The following is a 24505-nucleotide window of genomic DNA, read 5'->3' on the forward strand; positions in this document are numbered from 1 at the left end:
CCATAGTAACAAAGAGGGAAGCACTTATTAATAATATCCACTAATGATTTTTTTTCTCTTCGTCCAATTTCTCTGTCAGCTGCCAAAATGTCACTTTACATACGCGTCTTTTAAAGACTCGGAATTGTATCTTTCGTAGTTTTATTATTATAAAACACTTCATTAACACTCTTTCTCATCCATCGTGTCCATGTTCCAGCAATGTACACGTGATGATAAGTGAATGCGACTAATCAGATTATGCTCTTCTTCGAGTATGTATATATATATTTATAATACATATGTCTATATAATAAGGCATAATCCCGATTCCTCCAAAAAAGAGAGAGATTAATATACATTATGTATAAAATACACATAGTGATAAATCCTGCCAAATTTGTTCCTGCGTAATTTACAAGCAATAACGACACATATTATTGAAATTATTATGTATTTATAAATTCAGGAATGCTGCTTGTCATCGCATTTGCATTTTAATGCGTAATTATTGGCTCAAACTATGTATATATGTATCAGGCTGCCTTGTAATAATTAAGAAGAACAACGATCAATATCTTTATATATTATTCATTATTATTGTATATATTGTATATTATTTGTATTTATGCGGTTTTTTTTCTTTCTACCGCCTATGTATATCATTTTTATACAAGTTCCAATTTTGAAGAACCTGTATGATAATGAATTATTTTATACAAATCAGAATTATAAAATACCAACATAAATTCTCTAATTTCCCTTTGTATCGAGGAGTTATCTCTTGAATGCAAGTAGAATGTTCCCTAATCATGTTGCACTTAGAATTCTATAAGCGATAATAGAAAATACATTTCGATACATGTATAATCGTCTATTACTGAATTTTCTATAAATTTAAAGGAGAATTATCAAATAAAATTTTGAGCTTTTTATCTTTTCACTCAATTCCATTTGATTAAATAGTTTAACAAAACAAAATTTTGGCTCATTAAGAACTTTAATCTTTGCAAACACACGTATTGTGCTATGAGACTTTATCTTATATTGATAATCCTTTATTGGAATGCAGGAAAGAACGTTGCATTGGCCTGCTGTTGCTGTTGATTCTGTGACAGAGGTTGCATCGGTGACACGTATCCCATTCCTGGTGCTACAAGTATACACTTTATTCTTAACCATTCACACACGTTTTCGTATATCAGATCAATGAGATGAGACATTCAAATTAGAATGGTTAATTTACTATGTGCAATTATTTAAATAATTAACAACAAAATAAAAATCATGTTTCATCTAGAAACATCATATTATAGTTCAACATTTTTCAATCACAAGTCAATAAGTTTATTAAAACGACACTCGATAGAAAAACCTTTCGCAACAGATAGTTAAGGGATTACTCACGTGTTATTTTAGTCTGATGCTGTGGACTATTGCTTGCCAATTGATTCATCGTCGGCGCTGGACCAGTTTGTTTCGCATTACCACCCATTATATTATCGAGGTCGATATTTAATCCCGAACCAGCCCAAGTCGAGCCAATTTGCATAGAGGATGTCATATTGTTAGGTATTTGACTTTTGATATTCGTGGCTGTAGGTGGAAGAAGATTTGTAACAGGTGACAGTCCAATCGTTCCTAAACACGACACTAATCTTAGTTCATAACATATGCATTACGATTGTTAACATGTCGTATTTGTGAATAAAAATGTGTTTCAATGAAAAATTATATGAATGAAAAATAATTCATTTTATTCATCTATTACAATTAGTATATTATGTAATATTAAAATATTGTATTAAAATTTCATTCAGCATAATGTATGTGTTAATACATGAATATAAATGAAAATAACGATATAATCGCATTGTAAAGAAAGTCATATTTTATATTACATAAATTTATATAAATAAATTGAACATTTTATCTCACGGAATTAAAATTTTTTATTATTAATGATTTATGTGTATTATATGATTTAGATTATTTAATTGAAAAATTGACCAAATTATCAAGTTTTGAAATTATATTATACAATAAAGCCTTCATTTTAATTTTAATTACTCATAATCGCTCTTCTTGATAAAATTAAGTAGAAAAATTAAGTCTAAAAAGTATTCTGCGTGAAAATATATGTATACACACATACACATACATACATACATATTCCTAAATAAATTTATAATTAACAATTACTATAAGTATAATATTGAAAAAGCGATAGAGGATTCTTTCTGACACAATATGGTAATAATTGTTTACTATTCTACTTTCTAATCTAATCTATGCAATATGAAAAGCAGATCCAATAATCGAGTCGATGAAGGACAATACTTTTGCGTTTAAAGCTCTACAATTTGCATCGTGTTCACCATAGATGACATTTTGCGACAATACAAGCCATTCTCTTATTTCCATTAGGAGTTCAGATAATTCCTCGATGATAGCATCTTTTGGCACCGCGATCAGCACGGATCCGACATTTTCTGTAACAACTAATCTCACTGTCGCTTCCTCGTGATTCCTCACTGTCCAAGTAAGTTCCAGTATTTCCTTCCCCATCTTTGGTGCCAATGGACAATTCTGCGCTGCTAACATTATGGTCGACAACGTTTTCAGGAAACGTATCAGTAATATGTTCTCTTGATCCGTATAAATCCTCAAGCCTTTCACCTTGTAGGTACCGTAACGACCAAAACCGTGTAGAAGCGGATAGAAGAATGATGATACGACGTTGCCAAAGTGATTAACGTATATCTTGGAAGCCTTTGACAGGCTGTTGTGAGCGAATCGTCTCGTATGCGATGCAATTCTCTTGTCGACGATTTCCCGCCAGTTTGCAGATTGTTCTTCCGACGTTTCTAGATCAATGTCGATGTCTTCCTCGTACCACACTTGTTGTTTCTTTCGTTCCTCCGTATCCATAAAGAGTGATATGCGGCTCGGAATTCGTTTCTCCTTAATCGTCGTCTCAACTTCGGCGTTATCTGCGTTATCAATATGAATTTTCGATAACTGCTTGGCAGATTCGGCTAGTATATCTAGAAACAATAAACGCTGGCTGAGGGAATACTTGCCAACGTCCTCGTAAAACTCTTTACAAAGGAACTCGGCGGATTCCCTTGGATACACCGTCACAATCGCTACGCAAGATTTGAAAATCACAAGTTCGAAGTTCTCGACATAACAATGTTGCCTCAACGTAACGAGAAGTTGCAAGAGTTCTATAGCGAAGGATACGTCGTCGTTCGGTAGCTGTGTCAATATCAGTTCCTCGCAGACTGATAAGGATTCGGAGAAGATCTCGGGATCGGAAATGGTTCGTTCGTCCGTTAAATTGTCGCGTACATCTCGTAGATACCTCGGGCGTACTTTATTGGACGGTTTGTCGTCGTTCATATCGTAAGGAACCAAATCATCATCGCTATCCAGATCCAAAGAGGTCTCGCGATCTTGTTTCGCTTGTTGCTCCGCTTCCTTCTTCTTTCTTGTTGGATTACCTTTTATCGTCGAGTCATTTTTCAACGAACGTGAATTGTCTTTCTCTGTTTTTCCGTTCGATAGCTTCTTCTCGGGCAAGATATCGCATTCGACGCCCAATTCGTAGATCTTCTTACTACTCAGAGAATCGAAGATTATATTCTCGGTGATCAACTCGCCCCTTCGTTCGTATTGTTCTTTCGCGTCTACAGTCGATACTTTTAGATTCTTCAGAGACTCGAGTAATTCCGACACTTTTATAGGCATATTGTCGTATTCGAATTTTAATTTTGGTGCATCATCGTCCATGTTAGACAAAGAATTTATGCAAATCTCGGCAGTCATCATACCCATCGCTCTCAGAGATATATTTGTACACTCAAGATGAACAGATACTCCAGAAAGTAACAATTTCTGACACTGGTCTCTTTCAGTTTGCTTTAAATGATCTTTACATGCTTTTACAGACAGAATAATCAGCTTTGTAATGTATTCATGCTGCTCCACGGATGCATGATTTAGGATACTCCTATCGCTCCAGACTTCTAAGAGCTTGATCAGTAATTCCGGTAAAATATCATTCTCGTTCAAAAAGGATAACAAGTAGGAGATCAAGTTTACAATTAACTTCTCGTCCTCGTAATAACGCATTAAAGGAATTTTCGTTGTTAAAATGTACCTCCAATTTTGTTCCATTAAAAGATTACCAAAAATAGGACGCATACCGAGCTTAGGATCGCAACGCTTCAAGAATAATATCGCGATATATTCGATGGCGGCCGAATTTAATTCGCGAAATATGCTTTCGATCAAACGTCGCTCGTTCCTCTTATTTTCGAAACACCATTCCTCCAAAATGTCGGCGAAACAGATAAAATTATTCGGTTTTAAGCTAATTACAATTTTGCTGATTAAGGATGAAAGCGCGACTATTCTTGGCTCAATGTTACATTCACATAGTCCATCGTTGACAAACGATATCGCGCGAGATATATGAAAACAGAGCGTTTTCACGTAAACTTGCGGCGTGTATGACTTCGGTGTGTCGAACTGCAATTTGTTAGACACGCGATTCGGCAGGGAGACCAAAATTTGCGTCGTACTCGACCAAGCCTGGTCCAATTCCTCCTCTTGCATGTAAGATCGCACCTCGTGTTTACATGCGTCCACTATCCCCGAAAATATCGCGTCGCTTTTCAATAGATTCTCCAGTAATATAGAAATAACACGAATTTTCCTTTCATCCTTGGTCTCGTTTAAAGCTGCGGTTAAAGCCCTCAAAGATTCCGATAGAATGAAAACCGTCGCACCATCGACGACTATCAATTTTTCGATCGAGGGATCCAAGTCGTTTTCATCTTTTAGCGGCCAATCGCGATCGAATTTACCGATTATCTCTTCCAAGATTCTTCCATATAATATAGTATCCAGTTTCGTATCGAAATCAAGACCGCTATATTTTTGAGCAGTAACTAGTCCCGGTAAAAATCTGACATAGTTCAAGATGGACAATCTTATTCTCTCCAAATCGATGGAACTTTTAATACTGCATATGGTGCATAACACTTCCAACAACTGATCGGCGGCATTATTCGAGAGACTCTCGGTCGACGTAACATTCTCTTCGTTTTTACAGGCTGCAAGGAAAGGACTATCTTGCGGGAATTATATTAGCATCAAACTCAGAGGATATAACACCTCACGCACGGAATTTCATTTACGGAAACACATGCAACAGCGATTTTAAATTTCTTATATTTGTTCACAAATAGAGAGCTAATGAATAACTAGTGATGTTAGAATAATTTAGCAAACCCAATATCGTTTTAATGCATCTCGGAATCTGTACAATTACATCATGTTGAGCAAATATTGTGTATGTATGCACTCGAATAATTCTGTATGCTCACCTGCGTAATTGACGGTGTTGGAAGGCGCGTTGTTCATTCCTATAAAGATGTTTGAATTGTTAGAGCTGTTTATTCGACCATCAGGTAACCTCATGGATGAGGTATTTAAGCTATCTAAGTCCGACAAAAGGTCTGTATTTGAAGTCACTATATAAAAGAAATAATATATATAAGACATCGTCTTCATATTAATGAAATGATTAATCATATGTTTTATGCGAAAATTTACTTTCAACTGTCAAATTAAACTTCAAAGTAGTTCGTAACAAATGTATGATCCTACCTGTATTGTTATTTGTTATCTGATTGAGACCTTGCGGTAAAGAATCAAATAGATCATTGGATATTTTAGGATTTTGGATGACTGCGGTTCCAGCTATTGTGCCTGTTGTCTGCATTGTATCAGCATACATTGCATTACTGATGTTCGTATTATTCGCCGTTGGATTATTCACAGTTGGTATTGCTACACCCATCAAATTGATTTGCGTTTGCGGTTGACTCGGAGGATTAGATATAGCGACATTGTTAAAGGCAGACGTGAAATCGGCAAACTCGTTGCTGTCCTTTGTTTTAACCGTCGCGGGGTTAGTAAATGCACTAGTAAAATCGCCGAAATCTAAATTTGCGGTCTGTGGTTGAGCCAAGGACTGAGAATTCGCTCTTGGATTGAAATCATCATCGTCTAATTTGTTATTATCGCTCTGCGATTCAAAAATATCGTTTAATATATCATTTTTGGTCTTCTGTTTATTTGTTGGCGATGATAAATTATTACTTTGTTGTACCGGTGTACTATTCTGTAAGTACAAAGAAATTGAAATGCAATTACACAACAATTTAAACATAAATATTTTATGTTTTAAGAATACATTATGTTTTAAGAATACAGAAAAAGGAGATTGATAATATTTGTGACGGCAAAACGTTTAATTAATTTACGTTTCGTAAACTTACATTAGATTGCTCTTTTCCATAATTTGCTGCTGCTCCAAGATCTACTTTCTTGATAGTTCTCGTTGTCCTTGCAGGGGATGTATTTGTAGAAGGTATAGATATTTGAGCAGGTTTAGCAATTTGATTGATATTGTCCAATGTATCTCTATATTCTCTTCCACTTTTCTTTGGGCTAGTATCATTGTCCGAGTCTTCTCTTTCGCCATCGTCGCTATAATATAAAAATATGACAGTTGTAAGGAGAAAAATTCATTCAAGTTACAGCACGCTTCTTTTAAACAAGCGCTCATATATATTCATATATATACATATACATATTCATATATATTCATATATATACATACATACATATATATATTCATATATATACGTGTTCATATATATACGTAATCATATATATACGTATTCATATATATACGTATTCATATATATACGTATTCATATATATACGTGTTCATATATATACGTATTCATATACATATGTAATCATATATATACGTATACATATATATACATATTCATATATATATACATATTCATATATATATATACATATTCATATATATATATTTATATATTATAAATATTATTATTAGATATGTATACCTATTATTTGTATCTTCAAATCCTTTTCCACGATTTTCCCAGTCGTTATACGTTTCTGTACTGGATTTGTTCCATTTAGGATTATCCATCCATCTGTCACCACCTCCGAATCTCATTCCACTCGCTTCGCTCGACAAGCCAACGTATTTATCTTTGTTTTTCTTAGCCTTCTTCCTTTCTTCCCTAAGTTTATCATCATCTTGGATAAAATCGATCAATTCCCTAACTTTATGTCTAATATTTATTCCTTGATCTTTCCCGAATTCATCGATGCAGGTGTAATTTTCTAAGGATCTGAGATCATAGATGTGTTCGCGTGACGACGTGACGACCCGTTCCGAGCCATTACGAACTAAATAATTAAGAAGGAGCAAAGACTGTAAAAGAAAATAAATGGAAATTAGTGAGTTAAACTGGTGAAAATACGCGCAATAAAATTCGCACATTTTTATCCACACATTTGTGAATTTCATTGATTAGTTTATAATATAATTTTTTACATTTCAATACAATTTTTTTTTTCTTTTTGTATCTTCGATATAGTAGAGAATTTATTTTAAAGACAAGCTGTGTGTGCACACACAACATATCTTCTAACATATATGAAAACCTTGTGTAACGACGAGGGAAACGATTATACCTTGTACGTTCGTCGCCAATTTCGTTTATTCTCTTGCAACATCCTTTTCCAGAGCATGGACATCACTTCTGGAAATTGCTCGTACGTGAACGTAGCCTGAGCCAGTTCTTGCATCATTGCTCCTTAAAAAAAACGAAAGCAACGCATTCGATTAGATTAGACAATTAATTTCTATGTATTCTTCAAGTTAATCTCTAGAAATAAACATTTTATCGCTGATAATGATACCTGTGGGGCCCCATGCATCATCATTGGTCGCTTCCCGAACTTTGGCCTCTGTTTCCGTGTAATTCATTACAACGTTGGTCCTATAAATAAATGTAACTTTTTATTATACAATGTATTTTGCAGCACAATTTAGCAAGAGTTACATATGCAATCATAAATAAAGAATTACATGCGTAATTATTTCTATTTGCTTGTTGTGTAGTGCGAATTAATCAAGTAATTATTTCCATAAAAGAGCTTGATAAAGACGTTTGATAAACATTGCGTGTACAAGAGTTATTACAAGAGATATATCGTTTATACATTTTGTGTCTATAGATAACTTTTAGCTGAATCATCTAACGTGAAAAAGAATTATTTATAATCTTCCCATAATTAATATTATATTTATTGATTTTATTTATAAGGATATATTAATTCTATTTATAAAGATTATATTAATTATATTAATAAAGATTATATTAATTATATATTATGATATTGATAATTATATTTATAGAAATAATTAAGTATTGTTATAACAATATATTGTGGCCTTTTCTCTTTTATTATCTTACTTTTGATGCTTGCAATCATACATTCGCGCATATGTACGTATTATACATACAATATCACATTCGTGCGACAACAAAAGTGCACACAGCAGTAAATTACGTAAATGATTACAGCTTAAAGCCATTAAGTAGCTTTGTAGTGTGTCTCACGTGACTTATTACGCATCGAATTGGTAATTTCCAAACGCACTCGTAAATTTTCATTAATTTATTAAGATGATTAATTATTTAGCTTAGTTTTTAAACGACATTTTAAACGAGTTTTAAACGAGAAAAGATTAATAATTAATTAATTAATCGCATTTCAAAAATATTATTAATAATAGTCACAGAAGAAAGTACTACTATACTTAATGTTAAATTTTCAGATACATTTATATTTTCAATTAATGTTTCTTCCATTAATGGTTCTTCCAAAAGTATATATCGATTCTACTTTATTATTAATACACTGCTGTTTGTGAAACATCATGATTGCAACATCATGAAGGAATAATATCAGCTGTGTTACAATTTTCACAAACAGCAGTATATTATATATATTTATTATTAATACATTAACAAGGAATGTTGGAGATAAAAATAAAAAGCTTTATACATTTAGTTTTGATAAATTTAAAGCACACACATTTTGTTTACATAAAAAAAAGTAATCGTAACAATATTACTATTGAAATTAATTATACAAGTGGTGATTGAACTTGTAATGATTTTATTTAAATACCAAATATGTCAAACTGGCTTTAAACAGTGCGGAAGCTAATAAAACTCTTATACGAAGAATGTGTGTGTGTCTGTGAAAGAGTAGGCGATTCGAATACCTTCGTAATTCTAAACGGGCATTCACGTGCGAACAATATGAATTGGAATCACGTATCGTGCGATTGAGCTTCTCTACTGTACATAATAGGCATCCAGGAGACTTATATGTACGTAATTGAACAAGAGATCGCGACATACGTCTTTTGACAGTCTCGACAAATCATCGAGATCATAAGAGAATATAATTTGATAAACGAGAGATAAATCAAATTAAAACAAGTCGCAAATATTAAGATTTTACGAAAATTACATTTTCGAGCTCTCCCAATAATAAGGAAAAAAATATCGGGAGATATTTAATATAATACTTTATATAATTCAATCAGAAGAGACGTGAAAATTTTCGAGATACAATTTTAACATTATTACATAATTCCTACGATTTTGTCGGATGACAATATAGAGTACTTTAACTCTAATATTGAATATTAAAAGATTACAAGTGTAAAGAAAGCTGAAACGATACGGAAAAAGATTAACTCTAGGAAACTTGGACAGAGATAAATTTCGAAACATTCGAGGGTGCGACAAGATAAATACGCGCGTCGAAGAGGGGGAACCTCGTGCCGCCTGTCATTAATACACGATTACACGATTGTTTTTCGAGAGATCGTTTTATCACCTCGCGTCACACACGTATGTACATACATACATACATACATACATACATCCATACATACTATCGAACCTCAAGGTCGCGCCATAAAATTATCCACGCCGTTCCAGTTTTACGAGTCCTCTCCTCCCTCCTCGTCTCTCCTCGATGAGACATAAAAGAAAGCGATTACACACTCTCTCGCGAACGATTGATGTAATCGACAAACTTGTCTCTCCCGTTCCTTCCCGCGATAAGAGTCGACGGCGGATCGCACGTCCGCATTTTCTTCGAAATTTAATTTTTTTACGATAATAAAACGCGGCGCACGTTTTGACGTTTGACGTTTGCGCGCTCGAGGAGAGGCGAGACGTACCTAAGTAAGGAAACGCAACGCGAAACGCGCTCGAGAAGAGCCAAAGCAAGGTTATATCGCGCATCCTCGATGACTTACGCCTTGTCCATCAGCTCCCGCACTTTCCACATGTTCATCATCGTTGTACTTAGCGCGCGTCCTCGCTGACGATGTTTCACCTCGCGCGATATCCTCTATCGGCGAAACGCTATCGGCAGCACGCAGCTAAACTGTCGCCAGATGTTTTTCGGAGCATCTGATACCGCGACGACAGAACGGAACGTCACCAGGCAGTAGCCATGTTATCCCTTCCACGTTTACAGACATCCCGCGGCGGTCACAGGTGTCTCCCATTTGCCACGATTGTGCGGCGTAGTAATTTTTTCCTTTCTTTTTTTTCCTTACGCCATGAACTGCGCGATGGACCAAGAGGTGCGTTCGTTCAGCATTTTCGTAAAGTCACTAGATATATATTTTCGGATATCGCGGTTTTTTTCCTCCAACCCTCGAATGCATATTTTCTCCTTTCAAAGCGGACAATTCTAAGGGTGCATTTTCACTTGACGCTGTGACGCTGGATTTCAGCGTCAAGCATCAATAAAAACAAATTGACGTTAGCGTCTGTTGACGCTGGCGTGAAAACAGCCTAGCGTCCAAGTTACAACTATGACAAGCGTCTCGTTCTTCGTTCTCTGAAAGCTGAACAAATCAAGCTTTTTTTTCTTGACGCTAGCGTCACAAATCAGATCACGTGATCAATTAGACGCTAACGACAAATTGATAGTGAAATCGCACCCTTATATTAAAATTAAATCAAACAGTAACTTGTCAATCAAACATTAACTTCACTTCGCTCACCGGTATATACAAAGTGCAACTAACGCATTTGATATACAACTGACAATGAGATTAAATTAAATTAACGCTTAAACTGACGCTACAAATATTTGATCGATATATCGGGATGGAGAAATCCTTATCTCTTTCGCTCTGATCAATCAAATGATTCAAATGATAGAAATGATTGAAAAATTCACGTGCCATAACAGTAGGAAGGAGGAATAAAAACACGGCCCACAGATGTAATAAAATACGTAGATGGAACATCAGCCACCGATATGCGCGCGCGTTCGACTTTAACCTTCAAGTGGCGCTGCGTCATGTGGTCGCGCGGCGGTCGGAATTCGGCGGCGCGGAGTGGGGGTGAGTGGTGGGGGGTGCGCCGTGCGCCGCGCGCGCATCCCCCCACCACTCACCCCCACTCCGCGCCGCCGAATTCCGACCGCCGCGCGACCACGTGACGCAGCGCCACTTGAAGGTTAAAGTCGAACGCGCGCGCATATCGACACGCGCTCTCTCCCTCTCGCCGTAAGCTAATCGACTAATCACAGCCGAGCATTCTCTAAAGTCTCTAGAACATATGGAGGCTAATCGCGGAATTTTCCAGCGCAACTTTGTGTAGAGAGTTTCCCTTCGTTGTCTTCTTCATCTTTAAAGGTACATTTTCATGCTGACGCTCGACGCTGGATTCGAGCGTCAAATCTGATCACGTGACTACATTTGACGCTCTATCTGTGGAGGAGGCAATAGCGTCAAACAGCCAGCGTCCATGCTTGTTGAGCGTTTGCTGAGTCTAACGTGTATCCGTATTTCATTGTATTATTTTATCGACTTGTTTCTTAAAGAACGCGGGAAAAACAAAAAAAGAAAAGAAAAAAAGAAAAAAAAGAAATAAAAGAGAAAATGACGAACTTGCGAGAGCTCGAAAAAATTAAAATTCCCTAGGACCTCTCTTGGAATGTATATAGGTATTCGCATCTAGATTGTTCGTGCTTCGTGACTGTTCGCGGTTCCTAATGTGGCACCACTGCTAATGGTCGGATTCAACATGTAGGAGCGCGTTTAAATTTTTGTATACATAATACGAGCCGCTACCAATCAACCATGGCAGATTTCAACGATGGAGTGGACGGGAAATTGGCGTTTAGAATGCGAAAAGTCAATCCCGAACAGTTTCACACGCTCGTAAGGATGCACCTGTCCTTCGAATTGGATCTCAATACGGAGGAGTAAGTCACGATGTCCCCCCGACCCTCTCTCAATTGTATTTCCGTTTCGGCTATCCGGTGATTGACATACCGTTGATAGACATTTCTAGTAAATAACATTTATATTTTGTTGTCTGTGTTTCATCAATTTTAACGCTTGATCAATGTCTCGTGTAATAATTTACAAGTATTTCGCGAGCTACTATTATAAAATATCTATTATAAGATATACAACATGTATTTTAATAACATTTTGATTGTTCTTTTTTTTTTTTTAGCAGCGATAGTACTACTGAGAAAGCGAGATTGAAAAAATGGGGTCTTCTGAGCTTCACCAAGAAGCCTAAGTCTTCGGTTAACTTAGAAAAGGGTACAGAAGGTGTTATGTTATCTGAGGATAGTATAAGTCATGTGACTCAATTAATAGATTATTTGTCTAAAGAACATAGTAAGTAAACATATTAGATAACCATTCAATACATTTTTAAATGCATTTCTCTTCTTATAAATGTTATTTTGTAGATATTGTACAAGAAGGAATATTTCGACGTACTGGAAAGTTAACGAGGCAACAGGACTTAAAAACAGCTATGTCTCAAGGTGTATCCTTGGATCTCGACGATGGTCGATTTAGTGTACACGATTGTGCCTCTGTGTTAAAAGGATTTCTAGCAGAATTGTCGGAGCCACTCCTGACAGATCTACATTATCCAGCTCATTGTCAGATAGCCGGTAATAAATAAGAGCATATTATGCTTGCACACACTATATATGTATTATATTTATAAAATAATATTTATATGATCAAATTATTTGCAGAATTATGCAGCTTGGATGCACAGACAAACGACGCGAGATTATTGAGTTCTTTACAGTTGCTTCTACTGCTTTTGCCAACTCCTAATAGAATTTTATTAAAAGCTATCCTTATTTTGTTGAATAAGACGGCAAGTTACGAGCATAGTAACAAAATGAATAGCGATACATTGGCCACACTCTTTACGCCACATTTATTGTGTCCGCGAAAATTGTCTCCTGAAGCCTTGCATATCAATTCGCAGAATCTATCGTGTCTAGTTGCATTAATGATTAGAAAAGGCACAGAATTATTCGAGATTCCACCGAAATTAGCTACAGATATAAGAGCATACTGGGTGGAGCAAGAAAGAAAATTATTGAGTCCTAAGAAGAGTGATGTAAGTTTTAAATTTATAAAGTAATACTTGGCCATATCACCTTATACAATATAATACAAAATTTACAATTGTTTACAGTTGAACGAGTCGGTACCAGACACAACTGGTACAGCGCACACTGTATTCAGTTTCGTCGATCGCAAATTAACAGCGAAAGCAAATTCTACACAAGATACGCAGGCAGCTTTGGCTCAGCTTTATGCTCATATACAAGCTATGCCGGAATCGGCCAAGAAACGGCGTCTTGTGAAACAGTTTAATAAGGAAAATGGGCAAGGTACACCTAGACATGTAAAGAACTGCAAAACCAAGAGTCTCGGAGATTCCATTAAGAAACATATTTTTCAAAAGAAAATCTTAAGCCACAAAAAGTGCGTTGACAATAATATTGGATGCAATATTACTAGATCGAGTAGCGAAGAGAATATATTGTCGACGGTGAGTTTCTTTATAATCTTTATCTTCCTAAGAAATATCTTTCAGTGTATATTGTTTATTACGTGTCTTTAACAATAGCATCCTACTTTTGTCTAATAATTGCATGTATTATACAGAAATTGGAAGATTCATTGCTTCCGGCAAGAATGCTTCTTAGCAAATCAAACGATGAATTTAGCACGGAAAACTGTGATACTACTAATAACGATCTTTTACATGTCAAACACATGAGTAGTAGTATAGATAGCTTTAAGAATGAAACTTTAACGAGTTGTAAAATAAAAAAGAAGCTCTGCAATCAATCCACAAACACGAGAGAGGAATTGGATGAAAAAAATCTGCAACACGATGCGAAACAGAGCTTAGGTTTGCTGGAACGCAGCAGGAGTACAAGTTTACAGGAGATTAATGTAATGCTAAGTGACAATAATTTATCCGATACTGATAAACTAACGCGACAATTCGATGAACCACCAGATGTGTGTTCTACTCAAGATGCAAATCACTGTGATAATTCGTTAACGAATAACGATAAATTAGTGTCACAGGACTCGGATTCTATACTTGCATTCACTGCAACACCCAACGTAGAAACTTTTCCTATAAAGACTTGTGCATCGAGCATAAAATCATCCGAAACTACTTTGAACGTTGAGCCACGTATCGAAAACGCATGCAATTTACAGTCTCCGATTGTAAGAAACAGATTCAGGAATGTGTATGCTGTTCATACGTCGACGCCGTCGAGTTTATTACGAAGCATGGTCACTAACGATTATATCTTGACTCCTATAACTAACAACGATAAAAGCATGAGTCCAATTACGCAAAGCGCAACGAAAATGACAAAAGCCATGCAGGTACGTAAATGTTTGAAAAACGATATATTAATAATATTTAATATATTAAATTAATAATATATATAATTTTGAAATTATAAATATATACAAACTTAAAATTATATAATAATAATAATTTTACATTTCTCAATAAGAGATTATCAATTTTCATAATTTGTAACAGGAAACTATGATGACTCCACGCTCCAGAAAGCCAGTAATGATAGTTTCAACTTCGAATCTTTGCAATCTCGTTACCGGCAACAACAGCTGCAATTTACGCGGATCTAATTTAGACATGGTTGGCACAATAAATTGCGCTTCTATTTTGGAGGAATCCCAGACGTACAACAGCATGGACAATATACTGCCTCATGTGAAGGATGTCGAAAATAAAGAAGATAACGAGATAGACACGCTCGAGAAGCACAACTGTGTTCAATCTGTTGCAAATTGTTGCGCTTGTACACAACAAAGTTCGATGTCTATAACGAGCACCTTTAGAGAATATTTGTTGTCGAGAAGCGTCTTAACTGCCAGCCCCGTCGATCTCAGTTTTACGTCGCGGACGGGAGATTTTGAGCAATCCGAATCTGATTTAAATATCTTGAACAACGATACACTGTCTGACAGCTTACTGTGTTGTTTGGACGGTAACCAACCAGAGTCTGATACTTCTGGCATAGCATCCGGTAGTACGAATAATTCCGCTGAAAAAATAGAGGAATCTACTTCTCCGAGAAAACGAGGGACCAGTTTGCAACGAAACGATTCTAAAAGATCCGCGAGGAAAGATGCGATCAAAGGCACGAGCGAAGAATTCAAAAATAGGCCGCGGAATGAATCGGACGAAATAAATTCTGTGAAAATGCAGGATAGCTTTCAAGAGACGTCATTTTAATTTATTACGAGACTCGTTAGTTATTAATATTAATATATCGTTGAGTATTATAAATATACATTTCCATGTTTTGTATACTTTGAGAAGAGGAAAGAGACAATTGCCGCATTATAGTTTGTTTATTAATACGACTTTATATATAGTTTTGTCTCAAATATATAGATTAAGTGTTTGGCAGTAAATGGATTATTTATTCTGTTTGTCAAATTAAATTATTATTACATGTATATAATGCAAGACATTTAAAAGAATTTAATTTCCTTTGCAATCTTGATAAAAAAATATAATTATCATATATAACTATTGTGAGATGCAATTAATATTATTTTTACAATTTATTTTGTAACCTTAAAAATGGTTTAATATAATTGTAAGATTTGATATCAAGAATAATTTTTTGTAACAATTCTTGTGCATCTTAAATAAGATTATAAATAATACATGAAAATTCTATGTGCGTTTTATACAACGCATGCAGAATGTGTTATTTTATTTATACATAAGTTATATTATATGATGTGGCTTATATGATTTTTATTTTATTAATCATGATTGAAACTATTATTCCCAATTAATGTATGATATACTATATATAAAGTCGTGTAATACATTTAGTTAGATTCTTATCATTTTTTATTTTTATAAACAGGAGATATATTTTTCAGATATTCTGCAACTACAATATTATATTTGATAGAAAAGTAATGCATTATATTAGAATCTCATATAGCAGTTATATTTAATTAACGTAAATTAATTAGAACTGATACAAAAAGAAATAGCTACACTTGTATGTCAGTACATGTCATCGTGACTTAAGTCAGGTATATATGAAAAACCTCTCTCTTTCAAAGCTTTATTCATTCGTTTTTTCTGTTCTTGCTTTGATTCTTGTTCACGCCTTTGAGCATCCAAAATTTCGTCCACCGTCACTTTTTTTAAGGGTAGGACTTTTTCCTTTTCTATATCCTGTATAAAAATGTTTATTTAAGTGTCGTGTAGAATTATAAGTATCAGGAAAATTATATAACAAATATTTTCTATTCGTAAAACTTACTATTTCTCCTAAAAGTACAACATTCTCTCCTCGCACTATGAAAATACCCCTTGGAATGTCCCCATATTCTTGACCAACATGAATTCTTTCAATCGTACTTTGAAGTACTATATTAGCAAATTGATCGACACTTTTAAGATATCCAATTAATGTTCTGCCATCCCTTAATAAAACCATAAGTTTTTCTGGATAAGAAGTAAAGATTGAAAAGTGTTAATTGTTTAATAATATGAATAGATTTTTTACTAAACAGATCAGTGTATTAAAAAGAAAGCTTTATTTTATACATTTAAAACTTTAAGTATCGAATTATACATATATATGATTAATTGAGATTAAGAATATAAGAATACAAAGTGAAGTTACAAACAATTTTATGATCTTTTCGATCTTTTCTAATATACAATTTTATTACAGTGTGTAAAAATTTCTGTATATGATTTGTCATTTAAAATAACTTCTATATTATGTGATATAATATAAATTTGCGTTATTTTACAGAAAATATCGTATGAGATATCGTAACAATTTTTCATTAACAAATGAAAAACAAGAATAGAACCGAAAAAAACAACACATATCAAACACTAATCAAATGTATACTTTCGAGTTCTTCGAGTAGTGATGCTGTTCCTGGTGGCAATTCATTAGTATCATTCATTTTGTTTGACAAATCAACAATGAAATTAAATCAAACACTTGTTTATGAATTTTTGTCTGACATCTAATAATTCTATCTTCTAGTTTCAGAAAACTCGTGTCTAAACAGTTCTGTTCTTGTGCTCTGACAATGAGAACTGTAATCAGAGAACTACAACTTCAACTCTGATTCTGAATCCCTCTTCACATATACGCAAAGGTACAAGTGTCGATAATATAGATTTCTCCGTACATACTTATCGACAATTTACGTTAATGGTTACTTTTCACGTCCCCAGGTGGCGGCTGCGTCAGGTTTGGCGCCAAGTAGACACAACATCGTCCGACATTGTTGCGCGTCGCGCGCGGTGAGCTTTTAATTCGAATAAATCCGAGTTAAAAGGCTGAGGAGGCGGCCTTTTAACATTCCAGTGATAACACGGTATGCAGCTTCGGATGAACGAGACTCTCTTTCGGCCGTTTCTCGTCGCCCCACTTCTCCTTACAACAGTTTGGCTCGCAAGTTTTACGCCGCCGACTCCCGAAGGAAAATATTCGAAATGGTCGACGCGATCTGTAAGTCAATTTTATTATTTATTTCCATTTTATTCATTCTATTTAAATTGTAGCGGTTATACGTCTTATATGCGAGCGTGGTTTCATTTTAATCTAATTATTAAATATAGTCAATATGAAATAAGTCTTGATTAGGAGTAGTTTTCGAATTAAATCGATGTTTATGCAAACTAGAAAGTACGCAAGAAACATAAATATTTTATTCCCAGATCGAAATATAACAATACATGCAAATGATTCTAGCGATTTTGTCGTATAATAGCAACAATTTATTCTCAGTTTTAGCGAATAAATTTAGGGAGCGTGAAGGGGACTTTGAGATAAGATAAAAGTCTGTCTCTTTCTTTTTTATGCATATTTACGTCTAACCATAAAGCGATGATTAGAAAGTTAACCGAGTCACATATAATATTCCATAATCATCATAAATAAATTTGATATAAAAAATTAAAAAAAAAATTATTTAATAAGAAAGAATAATTCGTGCACCGTTCGCTGCGCTTTAATTAACTCGTTTCCCTTTTGCTTATGGATAAAAAAATATCTAGTAATATTCGAACAAAGCGGAAGAATAAATATTTGAATGAAGCGAGACACAATGAGAGAGAGAGAGAGAGAGAGATTCTTCGGGGTCCGATGCGTTTTCACGACGCACCTGGGTCATCTCGGTGTCGAAGCCTACCGAAGGACTTTGCTTTATGTGAACACTTTACGCCCCCGATTGCGAGCGACACCGGAACGCTCTCAACCCCTCCCTCGCCCCCGTCGCCGCCGTCGCCGATCAGAATCCCCTTTCGATCGCAAAACGACGAGCAAGAGGAACGCGATTTAATTTAGAAGCCGCGCCGGCGTGTTTCCTTCAGACTTGCAAGTCTACCGCGAGTCTCTCTTTCTCTCTCTCTCTCTCTCTCTCTCTGTCTTGGCGGCACGTTTTAATAATAATCGCGTGCTCTCGGCGATGGAGACGAGCTTCCTCGTAAACCAGATCCGTCGTCTCGGGGGCGACGACAAATCTTATCGCAGCGAACGACGCGATGTATTTTCGCTGAGCGCGCCTCGATTTAGCCTCAACCACTTCTATATCGGAGATTTTCGCGGAAAGTTCACCGAGACGATCGTATCTTTTTCTATTTTCTCGATTAGGATATACATATAAATATATGTTACAACTTAAAGATATTATACCTATACAGAGAGAATTTTCTCTTAGAATTTACCCTGAAAATCATGGTAATCGTGGGACAATATGGGAAAGAATTTTATGAGAATTTCTCTGATTAATATTTATAATATCTATCACAATAAAATATAAAACATGTTTGATTAATTTTATTAAACTGCATAGTAAAATTAATCAAACATGTTTTATATTTTATTGTGATCAATATTGTTATTTTTATCGTAATATAAATATTAATCAGAGAAATTCTCATAAAATTCTTTCCATATCATATTGTCTCACGATTATCATGATTTTCAAGGTAAATTCTGAGAGAAAATTCTTTCATTGTCAGTATATATATGCACGACTGTCATCTTGCTTTTTAATTTAATATTTTTTTCTTTCTTCATGTTAAACATATTTATTCTTTATTATGTAATTGAATAACAAGATTATGATATAGTAATTTTATATAACTCAAAAATATTACATATATATGCACTATTGTCATCTTGGTTTTAATTTAACATTTTTTTCTTTCTTCATGTTAAACATATTTCTTTATTATATAATTGGATAACAAGATTATGATAAACTAATTTTATATAGATATACACAGGAATACATATATATGTATATTATATACCTATTACGTATCTATATAAAATTATTATATCATAATCTTATTATCCAATTATATAATAAATAAATATGTTTAACATAAACGAGAAAAAAATTTCGCCTTCTAAAAAAGGCATGTAATTGACATTGTTGTCGCTTTTCCGCGATGCTGATTGGCTGTCTCGTTGTGTATTATATTTATAGAATCGAGCAGCTGTCATCGCGAAGATTAGCAGTTTGACAGTTTGTCCAAAATAAAATTAAATAAAATAGTATTATGTTTTAAATAATATGTTATAATACTTTAAACACGATTAATATTTTTGACAGTTATCAGCTGATTTCTGTCGAAAAATATTAATCGCGGATAAAGTATTACAACTTATTATATTACTTACAAAATATTATTATTTTAATTATAATAATATGTTGTAAATAATATAATATGTTATAAGCTATACTTATAATATGTACTTCATCCGCGATTAATATTTTTTGACAGAAATCAGCTGATAACTGTCAAAAATATTAATCGTGTTTAAAGTATTATAACATATTATTTCAAACATAATACTATTTTATTTAATTTTATTTTGGACAAACTGTCAAACTGCTAAGCCTCGCAATAGCCTCTCGATGCTATGAATATAATGCACAACGCAAATTGAGGCAGCTAATCAATTTCGGGAAAAAGAGGCAACAATACTTGCGAGATTCAACTTAACATGCCTTTTTTAGAAAGTGACTAGAACAGTAGATAATATGTTATATAATGCTTTAAATTCGAATATTTTTTGACAGAAATCAGCTGATAACTGTCAAAAATATTAATTGAATTTAAGGAATTATAATATATTATTTAAAACATATTATATCATTTTAATTTTTAGAACATATTCTTATTTTCAAAATTAAATAGCAAATTAACGCTTTAATCAGCTGATTTCTGTCAAAAATATTAATAAAGCGTTAATTTGCTAATTAAATTTTAAAATAATAATATGTTATAAAATGTAAAATAGTAAAATATGTTGTAAATATGTTATAATGCCTTATCTGCAATTAAAAATATTAATCGCAGATAAAACATATTATTTACAACATATTACTATTTTACAGTTTATAACATATTGTTATTTTAAAATTTAACTAGCAAATTAACGTTTTATTAATATTTTTTGACAGAAATCAGCTGATTAAAGCGTTAATTTGCTATTTAATTTTTAAAATAAGAATGTGTTAAAAATTAAAATAATATGTTTTAAATAATATATCATAATTTTCTTTAAACTTGATTAATATTTTTGACATTTATCAGCTGATTTGTCAAAAAATATTAATCGCAGATAAGGCATTATAACATATTATTTACAACATATTACTATTTTTCATTTTATAACATATTGTTATTTTAAAATTTAATTAGCAAATTAATGCTTTATTAATATTTTTTGACAGAAATCTGTTGATTAAAGCGTTAATTTGCTGATTAATTTTCAAAATAAGAATATGTTATAAAAATTAAAGTAATAATATGTTTTAAATAATAGGTGCTTTCCATTTACATCAAAGCTCAGATAAATCTCACTTTTGTCTTTCTTTAACATGGATGTTGAAGAAAGACAGAAGTGAGATTTATCTGAGTTTTGATGTAAATGGAAAGCAACTAATATGTTATAGTACTTTAAACTCGATTAATATTTTTTGACAGTTATCAGCTGATTTCTGTCAAAAAATATTATTCGAGTTTAAAATGTTATAACATATTATTTATAACATTATTATTTTAATCTTTATAACATATTTTTATTTTAAAATCTTTTTTATTATTTTTATTTTTAAATTTAATTTTATTAAATTAAAAAGCAAGATGACAGTCGTACATATATGGAATATTTTTAAGTTATATAAAAAATTACTATATCATAAAATCTTGTTATCCAATTATATAATAAAGAAATATGTTCAACATGAAGATGAAAGAAAAAAATATTTTACATTGAAAGGTAAGATGACAGTCGTATATATTATTTTTAAATATGAGAGACAAATACATATAATACTTTTAGTACATCGTATTATTACATATATTAAATGACAAATATAGCACGTGTTTGTCATGTTTGTCAAGATATTGGACACGTATCTCGGTATCATTTTCCGTCTTAATTCGATAAATATTTTCTCTCTTTCCTCATGTTATATTTATTCATATCCGAACTCGGCTTGACATTTCGCAACATGTGACACTCCTTACTCCATGCTCGCGAATTATAGCGGGGGGCAGCATCAAGATAAATGTAGAGTATCGTAAAGAAGATCCGCTGTTGGATACCGGCGTGGATTTCGGTCGCATTTGAAATTCAAATAAAACGGTAAGGTTTACGACACACGGGCTTAAAGCCGATGGTACTTGCGGGCGTAAGAATCGCGAGGTTCCTTGCTCTCGATTCAAAAGATTAATTCGGGAATTCGATTTGATTTTGCGTGAGCATCTTATCGCATGTGAGTTTTTCCGTTTTCCACGATCGCTCTGATATTTAATAAATCCGATCGATAATTTTTTTTCTTTCGCGAAGAATCTCGTCTAAAAACTCTCGCCTAAAAAAATCGCTGATGCATTTTCGGATTCAAACGCAACCAAAAGATATCTCTCTCGGCGAAGAGTCCCCGAGACGTTGTGGTTGTTCCATACGAAATCGACCGGGGTCACAAGTCACGATCAGTCGTGCCGAATAGGAGTCCAAAACGATTTAATGCTCCGGCAAATGACGGTCTTGGGAAATTGGCACCGCAAATACATACATATAGCGAAACGCGACGCGATGAGATTGTAAAGAACGGAACGAGAAAGAGGGAGGAAAGGGGGAAGGAAAGGGGAGGATGAGAGGAAGAAAAGAGAGGACGAAACAGGGTAATAGTTGCCCACGTCGCGATCGTTTTGTCTTTAAACGCTTCGTAAAAAAGAGCTGGACACGATTTACGATTGATTACAGTCTCTCCGACGTAAGGTCAAAAGTCGATGCGAAATGACTATCGATATCGATGAGACCGAGTGGAGATTATAGGTAACGACTAATAATGCAGCTCCATCTTCCCCACCCTTGTTCTTCTCCCCCGTTGCCTTCTCTTCTCTCTCCTCTCTCTTTCTCTCTCTCTCTCTGCTTCCTTTTCTCCCATCCTCGATGTAGAAACGAGCCGCTCTAAAGGGCGCTCAAACACTTGATCACCGGCTTTTTCCCTTTCGCTGCTCCGACTATGACGTCTCGACTCCGACACTAGACCAGTTAATCCTTTCCGTATTGTTGCGCAAAGTGAAATGCAGAAAAAGATTTACTTTATCCCCTCGCGTCTCGCGATACGCGACATTCAAATGACTCGTGCAATTTGCAAAAATAAATCCGAGAGAGGAAGGAGAGAGGGCGCGAAACCCCGACGATGCACACTTTCGGCGAATTAAAATACGTTCGATTCATTTTATTCGCGAACAATATACACGTGATAATTGAACGTCAGGTTACACATCAGGTTTTCAGGTACGTGTCGCGCCGAAAAAAAATTGACCTCACCGAAAATTATACCGGTTTCAATTCCCGAAATAAACTCCGCTCGTGCATATAAGTCGTTTCGCGGTTCGCGCTAATCGATCGATTCGACGAAGATCGAAGTCGATCGGCTCGACGAGAGAAGAGACAAAACGCTGTCTCTCTCTTTCTTTCTTTCTTTCTCTTTCTCGTTCCTCCCCCTGCACGCTTTTCCTTTCTCAATCCTATATTCCAAGATGGCCGACGACGGCTTGAGCGCGTTCGCGAGTGGAGGCCATGGAGCAAAAAAGGACAAGCGTAATAACATAGTATCGTTAATGGCCGGGCAATTTCAACGTGTACGAGTGCCTTCCCTTTCTCTCCTTTTCTCCCTCCTTTATTCCACCCGCCTCCTTCTCTTCTCGCTCTCTCCAGCTTCCCTCAGTCAATTCTCTTTCTCTTTTTCTCTCGATCTCTTTTTCTTTCTTACAGCTCCTTTCGGTCTCTCTTTCTTTCGTGCCCCCTTCCCTCAATGTCATGCCGACCACCCTGTATCTCTTTTACGTTGTTACGCGACTTTGCGTTCTTTTAAATACTATGTATGATCCGATTTTATTTTTCTTAACATCATTTGCTAAGACCAAAGCGAAAAAAAATGCATATTAAATATAGGAAGCTGTTCTGGGCACTTTTTTCAAGTAAAAAAAAATAGTTTTATTTATATAAAAAATTTATTTTTATCTCGCCATCCTTAAACCAGCGAGATGAGCACGTTCAAATAGGATTTTGATTGACGTATAAATAAATAATTATTTTAAACTAATTATTCCAATGGAAGAAATATCTTGTAAATATTTTTATTTTCTATCTTAAACGCTATCTTTTACCTGCCCCTCTGCAGAAGAATATATATCTTTGTTATATTCTTCTGGATATTTTTTGATGCGAATGTAAGCGTTGTTGCATTTGCAATTGCAGTGTTACGAATCCCCCCGTGAATTCTTCATACGGCGTTTTATCAAACGCGTATCCACTTTTATAGCTGTTGAATTATTCCCAGCGGCGTTGAATATTTATTTTACATTTAGAGAGATGTCATTGTGTGATTCGACGTACGGCTGGGAAATTGAGCCCCGTTAAAAAAAAGGAAAGAGAGGGAGAGAAAGAAGAGAGAAAGAGAGAGAGTAAAATTTCCGATCGCTTTTATAAATGTATAATGAAAAGGACGCATAAAATGCGCGCGCCGCGTCGGACATTTCGGAAAAAAAAAAAACAAAAAAAAAAAAACAATCGGTGTCCATCCAAGGGCAGTCCTGCTGCTGACCGTGCAAATGCGAGAACATCGGTCGATCTCAATTATTCAGGTAATTCG

At 34.5% G+C, this 24505-nt stretch overlaps 4 protein-coding genes across 4 annotated transcripts in view; 1 reads left to right on the plus strand and 3 right to left on the minus strand.

Annotated features, from left to right (window-relative positions):
• Positions 1 to 1899: 1899 nt before the first annotated feature.
• Positions 1900 to 10847, minus strand: Lqfr (clathrin interactor lqfR). The gene is made up of 8 exons (XM_083037023.1): positions 10232 to 10847; positions 7807 to 7886; positions 7579 to 7700; positions 6939 to 7315; positions 6333 to 6543; positions 5659 to 6175; positions 5376 to 5522; positions 1900 to 5102 (listed from the first exon to the last, which is right to left on the minus strand). Exons 1-8 carry the CDS (start codon positions 10270 to 10272, stop codon positions 2269 to 2271), a joined length of 4329 nt encoding a protein of 1442 aa, XP_082893149.1. The 5' UTR covers positions 10273 to 10847; the 3' UTR covers positions 1900 to 2268.
• Positions 10848 to 11992: 1145 nt separating this feature from the next.
• On the plus strand, positions 11993 to 15784 carry LOC145935568 (uncharacterized). The gene is made up of 7 exons (XM_083037049.1): positions 11993 to 12201; positions 12459 to 12628; positions 12703 to 12912; positions 13000 to 13376; positions 13455 to 13814; positions 13931 to 14674; positions 14838 to 15784. Exons 1-7 carry the CDS (start codon positions 12077 to 12079, stop codon positions 15552 to 15554), a joined length of 2703 nt encoding a protein of 900 aa, XP_082893175.1. The 5' UTR covers positions 11993 to 12076; the 3' UTR covers positions 15555 to 15784.
• Positions 15785 to 16216: 432 nt separating this feature from the next.
• On the minus strand, positions 16217 to 17354 carry Lsm1 (U6 snRNA-associated Sm-like protein LSm1). The gene is made up of 3 exons (XM_083037102.1): positions 17215 to 17354; positions 16612 to 16796; positions 16217 to 16523 (listed from the first exon to the last, which is right to left on the minus strand). The coding sequence occupies exons 1-3, from the start codon at positions 17270 to 17272 to the stop codon at positions 16350 to 16352; spliced, it is 417 nt and encodes a 138-aa protein (XP_082893228.1). The 5' UTR covers positions 17273 to 17354; the 3' UTR covers positions 16217 to 16349.
• Positions 17215 to 24505, minus strand: part of LOC145935602 (uncharacterized) — a 177090-nt gene continuing 169799 nt past the window's right edge. The window contains exon 7 of the mRNA XM_083037094.1: positions 17215 to 17824. Coding sequence (XP_082893220.1) covers positions 17562 to 17824 — 263 coding nt within the window. The 3' untranslated portion in view covers positions 17215 to 17561. The remainder of the gene's footprint in view (positions 17825 to 24505) is intronic.

This window comes from Prenolepis imparis, unplaced genomic scaffold (genome assembly GCF_030444845.1).
Source record: "Prenolepis imparis isolate NDT839.2.m4 unplaced genomic scaffold, iyPreImpa1.0 SCAF_1, whole genome shotgun sequence".
NCBI lineage: Eukaryota > Metazoa > Arthropoda > Insecta > Hymenoptera > Formicidae > Prenolepis > Prenolepis imparis.